Source organism: Manacus candei, unplaced genomic scaffold (genome assembly GCF_025592945.1).
Source record: "Manacus candei isolate 608988 ecotype Guabito, Panama unplaced genomic scaffold, ASM2559294v1 h1tg000046l, whole genome shotgun sequence".
NCBI lineage: Eukaryota > Metazoa > Chordata > Aves > Passeriformes > Pipridae > Manacus > Manacus candei.
In genome coordinates this window covers 4,768,595-4,786,483 of record NW_026138094.1, presented here as the reverse complement: position 1 = coordinate 4,786,483, position 17,889 = coordinate 4,768,595, and the positions used below count along the sequence as shown (strand labels likewise).

Here is a 17,889-nt window from a genome sequence, read left to right as displayed (position 1 = left end):
CAAACCCTCTAATTTGTTTATTGTTATTTGCTAATGTTCCCAAAGATCCAAATTTCTTGTCCCTGTGGATCTCAATTGTGTTCTGCAACAGCTTGTGACTTATTTTCCTATGTGATTATCACCCAGGAAAAGCAGACTGATTCACAAATATGGATTTTTGAAAGAAATCAGGAGAATGGTAACTAACTAACTGTAGACCTTTAAAGCAGTGATCAAGGATCTGCATGTGAAAAAAAAAACAAAAAAGGACAAACTTTTCTTCCCCAATGGTTACTTTAAAAAAGACTCCAGATTTTCTTCTCCTGTCAATATAATGAGTAGTATAATAATATTTTCAATTTTCATTGTAAGTTAGTTTCTTATTTGGTCTCTCATGAGTCTGGTACTAATGGAAAGATGTCATCAGCTAGTGACCTGTGATTATCAACAGTATGTGTCATGAGAAGGGTGGTGCCATATTTGTTAATCTCTCAGTTTTGCAAATTCTATAACTTCAACAAAGTATCAGTGACATAATTTAGAGAAAAAAAAGTCCCAACAATGGGTATGACCTGATTGTATTTCAGAGTATGCATGTTCTTGGACTGTTCTTACACTGCTGCTGTGCATCACTTGGGGTACACACTTAGATAATTGGACCAACCTGACAAGTAGCTGAGAACAGGGAAGCCTCTGATGGATAAACCAGCAATCCCAGCTATGGTTCCTCAAATTAGATTCACTTCCCAGCCTGCCTAAGCCCACTAAACTTGTTATTTGAATGCTTCACATACTGGTTTCATTGCTGGTACGTTGGATGAACATCTATCAGTACATCACACCTTTCAGAACTAGACAGTGAAAACCCAGCCAGGCTGATGAATCACCCTGCGTTTTTAAGGGGCTGTGACTTGTGCTAAATAAAATCAAACCAAGTGACGCAGGTTTCAACCTGCACTACAGATCAGTCCTTGTTTTTCTGGGAACACTTCGAGCACGTTAGGACTGGACATCCCCTGCTGATGTGTTTAGTCCATAATTAGTAAATCTAATTATTGAATTCTTCCTGATGAGAAAGGTCTCTTCAACACCTGCATGTCTCTGGTTCTAAACTGACAAAAATCGGTTTCTGTGTTGTTTATATCTCTGCTGGATCCTTCAGAAATCCTTCACTCCTAAATTATCACTGAAAATGTAACAAGTACAATATATATGGTATTCACCTTTTGAGCTTTTCTAATAGACTATTGTTTCTGATACCGTACTTTATTAAACACTTTACTACAAGCTACATTAGTGTGCTGGTTTTGGCTGGGATAGAGTTTATTTTCTCCATAGTAGCCAACATATGTTTTGGATTTGTGCTGGAAACACAAATGTGTTGATAACACAGAGATGTTTTAGTTTCTGCTGAGCAGAGCTCACACTGAGCCGAGGCCTTTTGTGCTCCTCACCCCACCCCACCAGCAAGGAGGCTGGGGGTGCACAAGAAGCTGGCACAGCTGACCACAGCTGACCTCAGGGATATCCCAGACCATGTGGCACCATGCTCAGTGTATAAAGCTGGAGAAGAAGGAGGAAGGGGAGTGATGATGTTTGTCTTCCCAAATAACCGTTACTTGGGATGGGGCCCTGCTTTCCTGGGGATGGCTGAACACCTGCCTGCCCATGGGAAGTGTGAATGAATCCCTTGTTTTCCTTTGCTTGTGTGCACAGCTTTTGCATTACCTCTTAAACTGGCTTTATCTCAACATGTGAGTTTTCTCACTTTCACCCTCCTACTTGTCTCCCCCATCCACTGCAGGGGAGTCAGTGAGTGCCTGCGTGGGGCCGAGCTGCCAGCTGGGGTTAAACCACAACAAGCAGTACAAGGTTGCTGTTGTGTGCTAAGGAGAATGCATCTTTTCTATCCACTGCCCAGCTTTTTTTAAGCTATCCTGCACCATGGAGCAACAGGAGTTCATCTCAATGCAGGAAGGGGTGGGACACCGCAGGGATGCCCTTCTGAGAATGCTGGGTACAACTACAGAACCTGGTGGCTGTAGATTTACAGGGGTTTAGTAGCCTCCAGCCACGTTACAATGGAGTCCCAAATGTAAACTTTTTATGAGGTATGTCCCACATATTTCATTTGAAAAGATCCTAGTCCAAGCGTGCCCAGGTTTTGACTTTTCAAGCTTTGATTGAAGAAATATATAAAAACAGAACTTCAAACATGCAGGTTCCTCACCACAAAATAGCTGCAAAACATAGAATTTTATCTGCACTAAGTGCTTCACTTTTGCCTGAAATTGCCCTGTTCCAGCCATAAACCACACCTTGCAGGATTGGTAGAAATACAGAAACAAAGAATGAAGCTACAAGTGTACCAGGCATAAAAGCAGAGTGGGAAGCAAAATATACGTGGTAACAAATACAAATACATAGAAAGTACAGACAGATATGTCACTTTGTTAAATAATAACATGAAAATGTGGATTAAGATATTAACACATGAGTTATTCCAGAGTCTTAACTCTTTTTGAGAGTAGTAAAGCTCCACGTTGAATCGCTCTGAGTGTATTGCAGACGATTTCCAGGCAGTTTCCTCTTGCCTGCCCAGCTCTCCCCGGGCCCAGCCGCCGGCAGCCATGATGAGTCGCCAGTGAAGGAAAGCAATTCCTAAAAATATTTTACCTCTACTTAAAAAACGGGCAGTCGGTCTCCATATTTGCCCTAGGGATTATGACACACCACATTTATCTACCGGAAAACCTGTACTCTTTGCCCACACTGTGAGGGGCTGCCAGGACACAATCTGTGCAATCGGTGCTCAAGGAAAAGCTGGAGTGCCCTCAGGTGAGGAGACCCAGCCACCTGTGGGCTCATCAGGGCTCAGCTGTACCAAAGGCTCATCAGAGCTCCTACCCTGCCCACAAAGAGCAGACAGACCCAGGGCAGAGGAGAGTGGCTGCTGTGGGGCCTGGTAAACAGGACTAGAAGAGCCAAAGATGGAGTGGAAGTAAAAGCTGGGGCTTCTCTGCCCAGCCCTGAGCACTTGGGGCACATGAAGGACATCTGTGGGCAGGCGAGGAGTGGAGACCAGCGCTGGGGCAGCAGCAAGGTAGGGCTTTTACAAGTGTCCTTTGTGTTGGGCAGTGACAGCCCTGAAACCCTCCCTGCAGGAGGATGGTGTGTGGCACAGGTGGGTTGGGTGTCTCTACTGGTTTTGCACCGAATGCCATGTTGTGTGCCGGTGTGGAGGGGTTTCCAGGGAGCAGAGGTGCTGTGGGTTATCAGGGCACTGCTGGGCTGAAATCTGCCGTGTGGCTGCTGTGTCTGAGGGGTCGGGGGTGTGCTCAAGGGGCTCTGGTGTGTTCAGGCTGGCAGAGCTGCTTCCTCCCTTCCTTCCCTTCTCTATGGCTTTCTCAGTCAGGGAAAACAGGTGTACGTGGTGTGAGGGACTGTTTGTCCTGAAGGCTCTGCAGCCCACTGGGAGGGTCAGAGTGAAGTGTCACTGCCAGGAGCTCGGTCAGCGCTGGGCAGGAGCTGGGCAGCACTCGCTGGGCCAGGACAGCTGCGCTTCTGCTCAGCAAAGCACCCTGGTCCTGTGTGTGCTGGATGGGTGGGGTATCACAATAGCAGGCCCTTGGTAGAAAAGGATTAAATTTTTCTGTAGGATTATAAAATATAACTGGGCTTGAAGCTAGGGTTCCCTCTGGAAAAGCAGTTCATTCTGGCTTCATAATGTCCTGAAATTAACTGACAATAGAAGTTACTATCCTGTGAGGAATAAATAAAAATCCCAATTTAAGAAAGATACAAGACTTAAAACTAATTCACCAGTCTCTTCAAGAAAAATCAGTGCTTCTTTTAATTCACTCTGGGCTTTCTCTGTTCTTGTTAATTTGTGTGCCACTGCAGACCTCCTCTTTAGGACCAGAGCTGGAGTTGAGTTGAATGAGCCTGCCGGGTCTGAGCTCCTGCCAGCTCTAGGGAAATACCAATTCCTGCCAAGCTTGGAATTTTTACTTCTGGTTTTAGTAAATCAATGAAACTTTCTATATTGCTTCTCTCTTAACGTACTGCAAAAGGGTTTTGCTTTGAGGGAATGATAAATTATATTGATGAGCAGAAAGACAGGAAGCTGCATCTGTCACAGTGGGGATCCAGCAAGTCTTTAATGATGGGAGTTTTGTTAAGCTTATCGAATACTTGAGGAAAAAATTTAGGATGCCTAATAAGAAGTTGCTAATACACTAACTTTGGGGCAAAGAGTGAATGCAGGCTGCATTCTGCCTATTCTGCCTTCCTGAGCTTCAGGTGAGGTCTACCTGCAGACTTGAACACTGGCATTTCTTCTCAGAACAGGCTTGTCAGGGTGGCTCTTAATAGTTTTCATCTTTCTTATCCTAATACTTTTCTTGACTGCACAACTAGAGAAAATAGCTCTTACAGGTCTCCTTGAAGAGGGTGAGTTATATGGTAAAGGTAAAGGACACTATTTACCCTGATATTAGTATCTAATAGTTCATATAACTAGACAAACCATTCTTCACACAAAACAGGCTAGGACCAAGCTCACTGCATTATGAACAGACACATCGGTGGTTTTGTATTTTATTAAATTAAACCCACACAAAATATAACTGCACACAAGAACACACATCTGATATTCCAATGTCATATCTCACAAAGAAAAATCTCTGGCTGTAACTCGTCCCTTGTATTAGCAGAAATCCAATTTGCAAACAGTTGTTTAACCATAAAGGCTTTAACTCATCAAAGCAAGTTGAATTCCCTCTTTCTAGGAATACATCATAACCACACACAGACACACACACAGAGTTCAGAGGCAAGTTCTGCAGCCCTGAAGTAGACAAAACTTTCACAGCAAACTTGCCTATGTTTGCAGAATAAGTAAATTCCTATTACTTTCATAGTTTGTCATTTACAAGCAAACTTTAATATTTTTAAATACTTAAAACAAATTTCACTTTAACAATTATTTACAAAATCTTTACTAAAGATCAACATCCTGCATAAAGGTGACCTCAAGGATATATTGTTGCTACCATGCTACAGTTTGCACTGAAGGGGTAGAAAGGCCATTACTAGTTTTGGAAGGCTTAAACCCTTTGTTGATATAGCATAAGGACATTAACCTATGGAAGGCAGAAGAGGTCATCATTTCAGTGCAATTACCCATTCGTGACTTCTTTTAAGTACATCAAGATGATGAGTCCAAAAGACTTGGGTTTTGAATTATTGACTGTTTAGTTCTTTAAGAACTGATTTCATGGGAAGTTTTCAGGCCATCACATCTGTCTTCTACTGGTGATATGAAGAAGTTGCATAGGGACCTTCCTCATCCTCCTCCTCTCTAAAAAGAAAATGATCATAATCATCAGGTCAGGAACATACCATGTCTCAACAGTAAAGCTGTAATGAAAATGCAGGTAACCAGTTTTCCTAATGGATCAAATTAAGCAAAGCCAGCCTTGCCCAAGCAGTATAATATTGTTAATTACACACCTCTAGAGTTCCTACTATGTTTAAAGAACAGAATGCTGAACACAAGTAAAGCTGTGTAAGTTCAACAACATCAGAAAGTACTATTCTTGACACTACATTGCCAAAACAATAAGAAATACTGTAAAGGATAAAAAAGTGGAGGGCATAATGGAATTCCTGTACTGTTGCTCTCAATTTCTTATTTTACAAAATAAGTTTAGTTAGAGGTTTGTTTCAACCTTTTGAATGGCAGGGGTACAGATGGACCACATGAAGCAAGAACAGGAGCTGTAGCTGGATCTGTGTCTTGCTGCTGCAAGGACATTCCTCGAGTGGGCTCCCTGATTGATGCTCCTGAGCATCAATCACCATGGAGAATCATCACTCGGATTTTCTTAGGAAAACTAGTTCTCCCAAAGTGCTATTGTTAATGCAATGACTGGACAATGGTAAATAGTGTTGCTATTAAAGCATCCTCAGGAAAAATCAGTCTGCCTGCTGTTTACTTGACTGCCTTTAAAAAAAAAGTGGTTATGTAAACCTATTGCAGTGCAGCATCCAGTACTAACTCAAGCATGCCACGTTCTCCAAAGATCATTGTTTTGTACTACTGTAGCTTCAAAATTTTGTTCCTGAGAGTCTAGCCTAAAAGCTGCTGCCAATTTTAGTGTTTTGGTGAGAACAGAAAGACTTTACAGTTGCTACACTGTGAGCTTCTAAGGATTACTTTTAATATTGTATCTGCCTTCATACAAAGGTACAGTTATTCCAATAGTCTAACAATGATATGAGGTAAAAATTAAATATTTCAATATCAAAACCCTAATCATGCTTTCCCTAATAACTTTTAAACATGATTATTTATCTACAACTGAAATTTCATACAGCCCCCCAAAACAGAATCAGAGAGAAGAACTCTACAAACTAACCAAGCAGCTGAGTAATTTGCACTCATTTTCCCAGCAAGAGTATTATCTTAAGCCAAAGGCATAATATTTCTTTTGCCTTGAAGCAATCTTTTCAAAAAAAGAAACCTCAAAAAACCCGTGTTTTGGATGAAACTGGTAGTTGTTGCAGGGATGTGTGGTTACAGTAGTACTGTGAACAGATTTTTAGCCATTCTTACAAATACATCTGTTTACATTAAAGATGCTCCAGAACCAGTATCAGGGATGATCTTAAGATACAGATGACATGTGTACAACACTTAAGTAACATCCTTCCTTACATAATCAATGCTGCATATAAAACTGCCAGGGAATACTATCATTTGCAGATACTTTCCATGACACCTGGCATGACAGTAAAGTAAGGAAGCAAACAATTCATGTTTAGTTGAACATGTTTAGTTTTAGTTGAACACTAAAAACACTTCAGACTTGTAAGTTCTCTCAAGACAACACATCTTAAAATGTTTTTCAGAACTGAAACCTATCCACATTCCAGACTTGTAAGACTGGACTGCAGGACTCTAAAATTCAACCATAACTACTTGGCTGAAGCTAAATATTTCAAAAAGTGTATTCTGAAGCTCTGATATATGCTCTTCTGGGGCACTGTGTTTCTAGCCACATATGCCTGGAACTTAGTTACAAGTAGCAGTCTCCTGTTAGTTTGTGTGAGGATGAAGGAGAACCACTACATTTTCAGAGCTCAGACTGTCCAGAGGGGGAGAACTTATTTTCTATGCTCCACACTGGAAATTACTTTGTACTGCTTAGCTTTGTTATATTTCTCCTTTCAGGAGAATAAAATGTGGCAGTGTTACAGCAAATGACCTTCCTTCCAATCAAAGGCTAAAAGAATCAGCCTTTCAATCATTCTTCTTGAAAGCCTTAATACAGGAATAACATACATAATGACATGGCAACAGCCAAACACTGGACTGAAATGAGCTGCAGTTGATTATGGGTGAATATAAACTGAAGAACTGAAATACTGATGTTGTATTAGCAGCTCTTCAGACATCCAAGTAACAAAAGCATTGTCTAGGCTCTTTGTCCCCACTTCCCTTGTGCAGTGTGGATTATGGGCTCTTAGATGTCAGCAGAGGGCACAAAGCACTGGGGTTACAGCTAGTTTTGAGGGGCTTCTGTGCATGGCAGGGACATAAAAACTCTATAGTAGGTTGTTATGCTTGAACTGAGGCAAAGCAGTGACTGGCTCTAAGGTGCAAAATACATTTCGGACCATGGCTTGGAACTGCTGCTGCAGCTGCCAGCAAGGGTGGGCAAGAACACCTTCTGCCTTTCTGTCTCAGGCTGCAGGACTAGCCTGGGAGGTCTGCAACACTACTCCAAACCACAGTAGTGGCCAGGGAATATTACTAATGTAGATCTTAGAACCATGCATAGCAAGTACAAGTCTGTTCTGATGGCTTAAAAACAAGCTGAGCTTTATATAAAATAAAATCTTATGTGGCCCACAGGCACCAACATGGCAGGGTGTATCTGCTTAACGACCAAACAATTTTCTTCACTTTTAAGATGCCTAAAATAGCAGAGTGGTAAGTCACTTTAACATTCTCCTTCAGGGAATGGAAAAGGAACAGCACAGCATTAAAACACTGCAGTGCTGTCTCCTCCCATTTGCTGTCTCCACTTTGCCCAGTAGGATACAGGAGCTGAAAGAAGTCTCCTCCAAGCTGTGGTATGGATCAGGCACAATCAACCACTTCTGTAAGGGCAAGCACACCTGAGTGCGAACAAATAAACTCAAATGCTTGGATGCTTCTAGAACGCACAATTAGACAAGGCAGCAATCTGAGCTGCTAGTTAATAGGCTTCAACACCCTACTCTTTCCTCCACTCAGGTCAAGGCAACTGAGCAGGTGACAGTATATGGTTGTCTTCCTGTGCTGACACCACTTATATCAGCTCATATAACCAACAGTGATTAGAGTGGCTCTACTCAGTTACAAGGTTTTCAAAATGAGCCACTAAAAGGCAAATGCAGAAAGATGTGACCTGTCCCACAAGCATAGTACATGGCCTCAGTGTTCTGGCCTACCACAGTACCACCCTAAATCTTAAGGACTTGCATTAGACACCTGGTGTTCAACTACCTGAGACAAAAAGCATAACTAAACTTATTTTCGGTTTTGACATCCTGAAGCAAGCATAACAGCATTTGGGGCTGTTGTGAAGATGAAGCACCATCATATCTTCTATTATGTTGCTTTTATTTCACATGTGGATAAAACTGAGTATTCTTCTCTAATATGCAAATACGAGAGTTAGCAACATATGCTACAAACAACTATATTAATCCTTTCACCTTTCTTTTGGCCTATTATAAAAACACTGCTCAAAGCAAAAAGGTTTTATTGCTTGAACTGCATCCTGGGTAAATATGCATGATTAGTGATTCATTAGCTAATGATTTCTTACTCAATGAAACTCTAGTAAAGTCGTATTGCATGTAGATCTATCCATGTGCTTACATAAACTGTAACAGTGAACGGCAGCTGGCACAAACTCAGTGGATCACATTCTATAACCTTTAATGCTTATCTACTTGCACAGCTATTATAGTTTAGTATCTAGTCTAAATCTGCAACTATGTGCTCCTCAGCATTTCTACCTAAAAGCAAGAGGTTTTAGCTGGAAAGTAGCTGACTTCAGAGGTTAATATACTTTATTCCTTTGAAAGCACTCAAAGGAGTGACTTCAAGAGTTGTGATTAAAGAATGTAATTTACCTTAAGCTGCTTTTGTAGCACAAGGCAGTTTCTGACTATATAAAACAGCCTTGTGTGGTTTAATCTGAGTCAGTGCATGTATGCACATGCATTCTTGGCAACTTAAGGGCGATCAAAGTAAAGAGCAATTAAACAGACGTTGTGGTTCTCACAATCAGTCAGATCAGGCTCACTGTAGGGTGAGAAGTTATGGCTCTTTAAGTTCTCAAACCGATAGTCTGCTTCTGCTTGCAGTTGTCTTAGTTTCATATCACTTTTGGTGGCAGCAAATTAACTTCAGGTGCTCCTTTGTTACTCTCAAACAGGCACTGAAACACGGCAGGGTTGGCACACGTCACATTCTAAGCAGGCTTTGACAAGGCAACCCTAATACAGAAGGCCAGAGCAGCTGGAAACAGCACTTTAACTTCATAAATGGCTTTCACTCTAATAGAAAACTTGCATATTCATGAGGCTGCTTTACTATCTTGGCTCTCCATTTTTCAAAGGCTTCCTGCTCCAAGCAAGGGACAAGAAAGGTCTGGGCAGGAAGGAGAACAGGTGCCTCCTGGGACGTGGCTGGGACACAGTAAGGAATGTTGCCACCTTCCAGTCTGGGTCCAGAAACATCACTGATGGTACATAGCTGAAAAGTATCTCCAAGGCTTTTGGCAATGGTCTCTCTCTACTCCTGCTGCCTGCAAGGAATAAACATTCACTTTGGTCCTCTGCCCCTTCCTGTCTGACTGTAAAGGGGCCTGTCCTTTCCAGCTGTGTTGGAGAGAAAAGGCAGGGATGGCTTTTGTGGGCCATGACTGAAAGCTGGATGTGGTGGGGTAGAAGGGAACATTGTGAAGACTTCGTCAGATGCACAGGAAGCTATTTCTCTTCAGAAGCTTTGGGTAACATCCTGCTCAGCAGAGAGCCTGCAGCTCTGTATCTCATGTGTCCTGTAGCATCCTGACCAACAAAAATTGTGCTCTGTGCATAACTAACAAAATTCTCTGCTAAATCTGAACAGGAGGTAGAAAAGTAACTCATTCTCCTGTAAACATTATTTCTTAGGAGGAAATGTGGTACCAGGCCCCCATTTCCCAAGTTGTAACTTAAGCAATACAGGAAATGGATATTAGTAGCAGCAGTGCACTACTTGTGTGATGTTGCTTTCACTGTATTGGCTCTGCTCACAGGGTAGCAAGGTCTGAGAGAATTTCCTTCTGTAAATTAGCATGTTATTTTGTTGAAAGGATGTTAAAGTAATTGCCTTTCTGTGGCAGGGACTGTGGTTTCCTGTCACACAGTTTAACTGCTGGGTCAACACCTCTAGTCCGTGTTAGGTACATACATCTAATGATCTGAAAGTCAGCAGCAGCACATTTTGACAGATGCTCTACGTGGCTTCATATGTAACAATGGAAGTGGATGAGTTTAAACAGAGAAGGTTCTGACCTCCAACAGCAATTTTTCCTGAAAGGTTACTTTCTGCTTAGTGTGAAAAGTATGTTGCTTGTAATATCAGTGCTCTGCAGTCACACCTTTTATTGTCATGGCAAAGGCCACCTCAGCATCCCCCACTGAGGTGATTTCTGAAGAGAATAAACAGGCAGGGAGCCAGCCCAAGAGGTTGCTTGTGACCAGGCTGAGGAAGCTTGTCCCAGGGACATGGAGAACAAACACTACTGAAGTCCACTCTTGCTCTTAGTCTTTCTATGCTCTCCATGGGATACCTACATATGTGAGGGGATAACCACTGTGGCAGACAGGACAGAAAATACTGCTTTTTCTATGAGTGAATGTGGGGGAGCTCCTGGCTGTAGAAGAAATACTGAAGAAAAGATGACATCTGCACAGGTGGATCCACAAAGGGAGAGACTGCACAGGGAAAGGTGATAGGATAGCTTAACTGAAACTGCATTATGGAGCATATTTACACAATAATGAGGCAATTTGGGACAGAAGAAAAATGAAATCATGCCTTGCTGTACACATTCAGCTTCCACGTAGGCCTACTGAAAACTTCCAAGTAGTTGCCCTCTTAGACAGCAAGGCATCTTGGAGAAGACTGCCCTTCCAGCTTTTATGAAATATTATTGCTATTCTCTAACCATGTATTGTGAGGCAGCCTTTCTAACTGCCATGACAAGGCACCTGCTAATGCTGTGCTTTCAATGTATCTGGTGTGTGATAATAGCAGAGACTTGTTGACAAACTAAAGCTGCAGATGCTGTCTGAGAGGCCCCACAAAGAGGGTCCAGCCCAGACTAAAATGCCTTCAGGGTGAGATTAACATGCTTAATACCAAAAGAGGCATTTACCTGACATTGTCATCTTTTAGTTTTCTGGCTGCTTGTTTGGATAACTTAATCTGCAAGTCCAATCTCTGTAGGAAATCTTTGGCAGATAATTCTTCTGGTGCAGTGGGCTGACTGTCAGGCTCTTGAGGACTGGGAGAAGAACTACTTTCTTCCTGAACTGTTACTAGTCCTTCATCACAAGAAGGGGAGCTGTCAACAGTTTCATTCTCAGGAGACTCCAGTGAACTAAGTCCATTGAACAGTAATGGTTTCTCTGATACAACAGGAATATTCAGGGTTTTCCTCAGAAATATACAGTCATTAGTGAACAGTTTATTTGCCCTCTTTATTTGTTCCATCTGAAAAAGATAGGAAAAATGTAAGTTATTAGGTTTTGGCAAAGTATAAAGTACTAACTTTCTGAAGTAGTACAATACCCTTTAGTTATAATAAATCCATACTTTCTTTGCAGCAGCAATGACTTCAGGAAAGAGTCTGTTTGCATTCAAAGTGATGTCAGAGTGCATGGTCTGTTTTAGCCTTGCTAACATCCTAGCTTCTTTCATGTAGACTTGACTCCAAAACACTGCTTTTTCTAAAGTCTTGCACTACCTGAAGATGCTTTTCTTGAACAGTCTTCCAGTCTCTAGACAGGCTCACATGAACAACCTGCCAAAGAATAAAACTTCTGTTGCAAAAGTGCTGCTGATTTGGATTTATATTACAGTAAGGCTCAGAACTGCTAGCAGCTGCTGCAGGTGAACCCTCTGGTAAAAGCATGCAGAGTCCAAATAAGGGGTAGTGAAGTTACCTTGAGGATTCTAGGACATGTTAGTTATGAACAGTGAGCAACACAAGTCCTGGAAGAGCAGTATATGCCTCATCCCCCCAGCTGATGTAACACATTCAGACTTCAGATGAAGTCCTGATTTTCAGTGAGGAGTCAGGTAGTGAAAAGAATGGGGGACTCTTGTACACTGTCATGCAGCTGCACAGACCAGTGGCTGCATTTGTTCAGTGAACTGAATCTGCAGCACCTTCAACAGCAACCTCATGTGTGTGATAATGTGCCTGGTAACAGCCACCACATGCCTGCTACATACTTTTTATGCTACTTTTACCCAAGATTGCCTGTACTAATGAGTAGGTTGTGACAGAAGCAATCTTCTTTCTTAGGATGCTAATGCATAAAACTCCCTTGTTCTATAGTTAATCTGAGAAGCTATTATAAATTCCACTGCTTTACAGGCGAAGGAAAGCTCCCAGTAAATGTTTATACTGTGTCCCTACTAAAAATGTTTAAGTTCTAACTCATCAAAATTTCTCTTCTAAGTCAACAAACTAACTTCCTGTTTCTCAACTGCAAGCTTTTAAAAAGCGCAGAAATCTGTATCCATGATTATGTGACTTTATGCTTATTCAGTTATAACCTGAATTCATGATTTCATTAGTGAAAGTTCTAAGTGGAAAAAAAAATTACCATTCTGGTCCCCCGGTGACTGTAATAAGCAGAAAATCCCCAATCACTACAGATGATAAATGCCCTCTAAATAAAACTTGCTTGAAAATAAGTATAAAGAGAACAGAAAAAAACCTTGTGCTTTCATTAGAACTGTTAATTATTTTTATTGAACTACATGGAGCTAAAGTGAATAAGAATAAAGACTAAGTCTTGTCATAATAGGAGTCTTGCTGCTAGCATAATCACTCAGAGCTGAGTGCTCCAAGTACTAGCCACTTGCTGCTTCAAAGTCTGAGTATCTAGAGTTCAGTGCTCAGATGATGAGAAAATTGCTCCATCATCTTATCCTTGTCAGTCTTAAACTCTCTTAAACTTTGGCACTACTTGGAGTCCTTCCCAACTGCAAAAGACCATTGCTACCAGATAACTGGCTTAAACATGCCTGTGCATTCCTCACACTGAACATACCAGCAGGGGAACCTTTTGGGATCCAAGGGAACCTACTGCACTCTGCATGTCTGTGCAGATGTGAGATTGTGTGGCCACTTCCAGAACTCAAGTCAGCTACTCTATGCAGTGTAGACCTGTACTGTGCACTAAAATATCTGCTGCAGTGCTGTTATAGAACTGGTGTCCTGCATGGATGCATTTGCTTGGGTCCTGGAAACCTGACAAAATCTTTCTCCCTAAAAGTAAACAGGATTCTCTCTAGAAAGGGCAGGTGTATGGGAAGGTAGTGAAAACAGCACAGTAAAGCTCAGCAGGAAGTGATTTCTACCTGTTAAATATATAAAAAAAAATGTATTCTCTGGTTAAAGATAACCCCAACCTGTTGATGCAGATGGCTAAAATGATGAAATGCTTAGATTTAATAATCCCTTTCAAAAACTGAATAGCTAACATCTGGTGACTCACACTAAGTTACTACAAGTAAGAGAAGCTCTCTACCAGCTCTTGAAGCTTGGAAGCTGTTTTTAGTTAGGCTCATACAGTAGAGGGTAAAAGTTCTCTCCCAAGCTGAGCACCATCTGAAGGGCAAAAAGGAAGTTTCACCCGATTTAGTCATGAGACCTTATAATGGCCCTAGTGTGAATGTCAACTGTTAAAATTTCTAAAAGCTGTCTATCTGGATGGGTGTCAAAAATGTTTAAAATACTAGCTGGAGCTATTCTCTAATACAATACAGAAGCTGAAAACTGAGATCTTTACTGCAGGGGAGTTGGAAGGTGATGCTTCAATAGCTGATAAATAATGCACTGTACTGCTATTCTCTCTCCTACTTCACTGTAATTCTACCTCTGGTTACTTCTTACTAAAGTACCACCTCACGGCATTTGGAAGACTGTGTACCTCTGAACTGAGTACCAGTGAAATGGAAAGTACTTGGTTCTGAAAAGAACATCCCTCAGCCTTGAGCAGGTTAATTCATATGTGCAATATATAACTCCTAAAGTCAGTATGACACTCATAGGCCTATGGAGAACAGAATTTAACAAGAGCTTTCTTTTTTTAGTGCTAGGAAGACTAAACTTGAGTCTGTTAGCTACAGATCTATCACAGTGAAAGAGCAAAAGCTGTAGCACGTGCTTAATACTTTAACTGAACCTGCACTAATGCATAAACTGGTGCTGAACTAAGTAATTAAAACTGCTTCTACTGACAGTGAAACATAGTCCTCTTTCTTCTCCCCTCAAAAGAGATGCAGCACTTGCACTGAACCATAAATATGATACCAAACATGAATTCCCAGTGTTAATTTACCCAGAAGGAAGATATAATGAAGGCAAGTTGTAAAGATTAATAGCCAGTATCTGGGGGATGGGGTGAAGAGCAGAGCAATAGGCCAAACAAAGTACACTGATCTCTCTCCCTCAACATGACATTTTCATCTGTCCTGCACTGTCTCTGCCAAGTCATGCCAAAGCAGGCATTGGACAGGATGTCTCTTGCTACAAAGTAACTCCCAGAGAGGAAAACCACAGGGGAAACTTCTAAAAACAGTGATACTGGAGGCAAGGGCAGCCAAAGATAATTCTGATGTTTTCATTACAGCAACTCCCACTCCTAGCCAAGGATACATGATGCAGGAAGCAAATGGAATGACTCTTTAGGGGAAGTGAGTCCTTGTCATTGTGTGCAACCACGATGTTCTTCATTTTGCTAAAAGCAAACAGGTTTGCATACATTCCTAACCTGGGTTGAAACCCATGAAAACAGAAACACAATGGCTAATTTCACCAAACTTGGCACTGCTCTTAGGGACATTTCATGTCAGATTAACCTTTCTCAACTGAAGTCTATAATGATGCAGCTCTGGCTTCTTAAGCATAATACTTACCAACACTAAATTGAGTAACCAATGACATGTTGGGGGAAAAACCCCAACATTTATACTTTAAATGCATCATCACCACAGCAAAAGCTTATTAAACCCATACTATAAACAAAGTTCATGGTTCATAACTTAAAGTTATTTATACAGGTTTGATCCACAACTTCACTTTAGCTGAAAGGGGGTTTTAAATTGTTTAGAAATGACTTTTTTTCTGGAAAACTACTCTTTTAGTAATCTGTTTATATTTTTCACTTCTGAATGAGGGATAACATGGCTAAATCATTTAGGCCAGAGACTTTATCCATAATGGAAAGTCATGCCAAAAACAAAAAAGAAATCAAACATCCAATGTACTGCTTTGCCTTCTTAGTGAGCAAAACTTCATTTTAATGTGGACCAGTGTAAGTCCAAAGTGTCATTAGCCCCGTTGCCAAAAAGAATCGGTCAAAAGTGGCATAATCTTTCAAAAGGGAAGAGAAATAGACTTTTAACCCGTTCCACAACAAAGGCTGAATGCTATTAAGGTGATGGAAGGCTTTAGTAGATCTTGCAGACCAAGAGAAGGAAAAGAAACCGTTCCAGTCAGAGCCTATTAGTTTGGGACTGTATTGTATCTGTTCTAGAAAGAGCCAACTGGAAGGTGCTGTTTGCAGCTGATGTGAGTGTGACACTGACTGTGTACCAGTGCCATGCTCAACAGCTGCTTGGCCCAAAGCAATTCTGCATATTGGGACTACTGAAGATGCCTATCAGTATATGGGCCCCAAAAAAGCAGAGATGAAGGCAGGGTAGGTGAGCTCTGCTCTGTCAGGAATGGTAGTGCTGGTAGACCCTACTGGACTCTGCATGTCCTCAGCTGCCATAAGCCTTTCAGCATTTTTCACAGAAATAAACTTTCTTTCTCCATAGAAAGTAAGCAGAAAAGCAACACTTTCAAACCAGTGGCACTTGTGCCTCACCTCTGGGCTGGGAGGCAGATCACAAGGGAGGAATGTTTAGCCCCGAAGCTACCAGGAGAAATTCTTTCCCCTTGTCACAGCCTATGCGTCAAGCTCAAAATAATGATTCTCTTCAAGATAAATTTAATTTCTTTTTTAATCTGAAGTGAGTGTAGTAATGAATAGTTGAGTGGGTATAGGTTTCCTGGTGGAAGCAAGTGTGTCTCCTTTCCCAGGGACCTCTGTCCCATCCCGGGATCCCGGTGCTTGTCAGTTTGGAGCACTGTCCTGGCCGGGCAGTGCGAACTTCAGCCCTTCGCCGGGTGCTGACCCCTCCGAGCAGGCCATGAACTCAGATGTCATCATTTCAAATACCGAAACTAAAGCCAGCGCCGTACCACGGGGAGAACACCATTTCCTGCCCGCTGTGGGTGGGAAATGCTCTAAGGTACAAGTTGCTGTCCTCTCCCGGCTCGGGGCCCCACCACCGCTGCGGAGCCGGGCTGCCCAGGGATGCTCTGCACTCCCCATCCCTGCAAGCGCTCAAGGCCTGGCTGGCTGGGGCTCTGAGCAACCTGGCCTAGTGGAAGGCACCCCTGCCCACGGCAGGAGGGTTGGAACTGGCTGATCTTCATGCTCCCTTCCAACCCAAACCATTCCATGGCTCCAAGCGCCGCTCCGGGCCCCTCCGCCCCTGTGTCGGCGCCAGCGGCGCTCCCTCCCTTACCGTGACGCCGTACTTGAGGGCGATGCCCTGCAGCGTGTCCCCGGCGCTCAGCCGGTGCTCCACGTATCGCTCTGCCAGCGGGGCCGCCACGCTGGCCGTGCTGCCGTACGAGCGGGCCTTGGTGCGGGCGAGCCGCTGCGACAGCTCGGCCTCCGACTCGGGCCCGCCCGGCGGCTCCTGGCGCAGCGCCTCGGCCATGCTCCCACCCCGCGCTCAGCGCCCGCGGCCCCGCGGCCCCGCCACCCCGGGCATCACCCCGGGCATCGCCCCGGCCCGGCCCGGCGGCACCGCAGGACACGGCCCCGGCTCGGCCCGGAGGAGGCCCCGGCGCGGCCCCGCCCGGCGGGGAGAGGCCGCATGCGCGGGGCAGCGCCCGCCCAGCGGCGGCCGGGCCGGGCCGGGCCGGGCCGAGAGGGAGGAGCGGGGCGAGGGCAGCGAGGGTGAGGGGCTGGCCTGGGCTGGGCTGGCCTGGGCTGGGCAGTCTGCGTCACTCTGCAGAAACCCTCCAGAGGCACTGCTCATTCCTCTTTCCTCGTTTGTGAAGGGGCCAGCGCAGAGCGCTGCGGGCTGTGGAGACTCCAACCCGCTGGAGTCTCAGTAATGCGGATTTTGTCATTGAGTCTGAGATGCGAAGGGAGAGTGAAAAGGAGTGGCTTCGGGCATAAGTGCGCAAATATGAAAGTGTAATTGTACCAGAATGGTTGGGGTTGGAAGGGGACCTTGAAAATCGCTTTGTTCCAACGCCCCTGCCGTGGGCAGGGACACCTTCAACTGGGCCAGGTTGCTCAGAGCCCCGTTCCACCTGGCCTTGAACAGCTCCAGGGATGGGGCATCCACAAGTTCCCTGGGCAACCTGTTCCAGTGCCTCCCCACCCTCCAGCCGCCTGTGCCTCACCCACCACTACAGTAAAGAATTTTTTTCCTAATATCTAGTCTAAACCTACTCTCTTTCAATTTGAACCCATTCCCCCTTGTCCTGTCAC

At 43.5% G+C, this 17,889-nt stretch overlaps 1 protein-coding gene across 2 annotated transcripts; it reads right to left on the bottom strand.

Annotated features, from left to right (window-relative positions):
- Positions 1-4,562: 4,562 nt before the first annotated feature.
- Positions 4,563-17,263, bottom strand: LYSMD2 (LysM domain containing 2). 2 transcript variants are annotated; one of them, XM_051797021.1, is made up of 3 exons: positions 16,907-17,263; positions 11,466-11,803; positions 4,563-5,341 (listed from the first exon to the last, which is right to left on the bottom strand). In XM_051797021.1, the coding sequence occupies exons 1-3, from the start codon at positions 17,102-17,104 to the stop codon at positions 5,290-5,292; spliced, it is 588 nt and encodes a 195-aa protein (XP_051652981.1). In that variant the 5' UTR covers positions 17,105-17,263; the 3' UTR covers positions 4,563-5,289. The 2 variants fall into 2 exon arrangements, with proteins under 2 accessions (XP_051652981.1, XP_051652982.1); XM_051797022.1 differs by lacking the exon at positions 11,466-11,803 and having other exon boundaries at positions 16,907-17,238.
- Between the last annotated feature and the right edge of the window lie 626 nt (positions 17,264-17,889).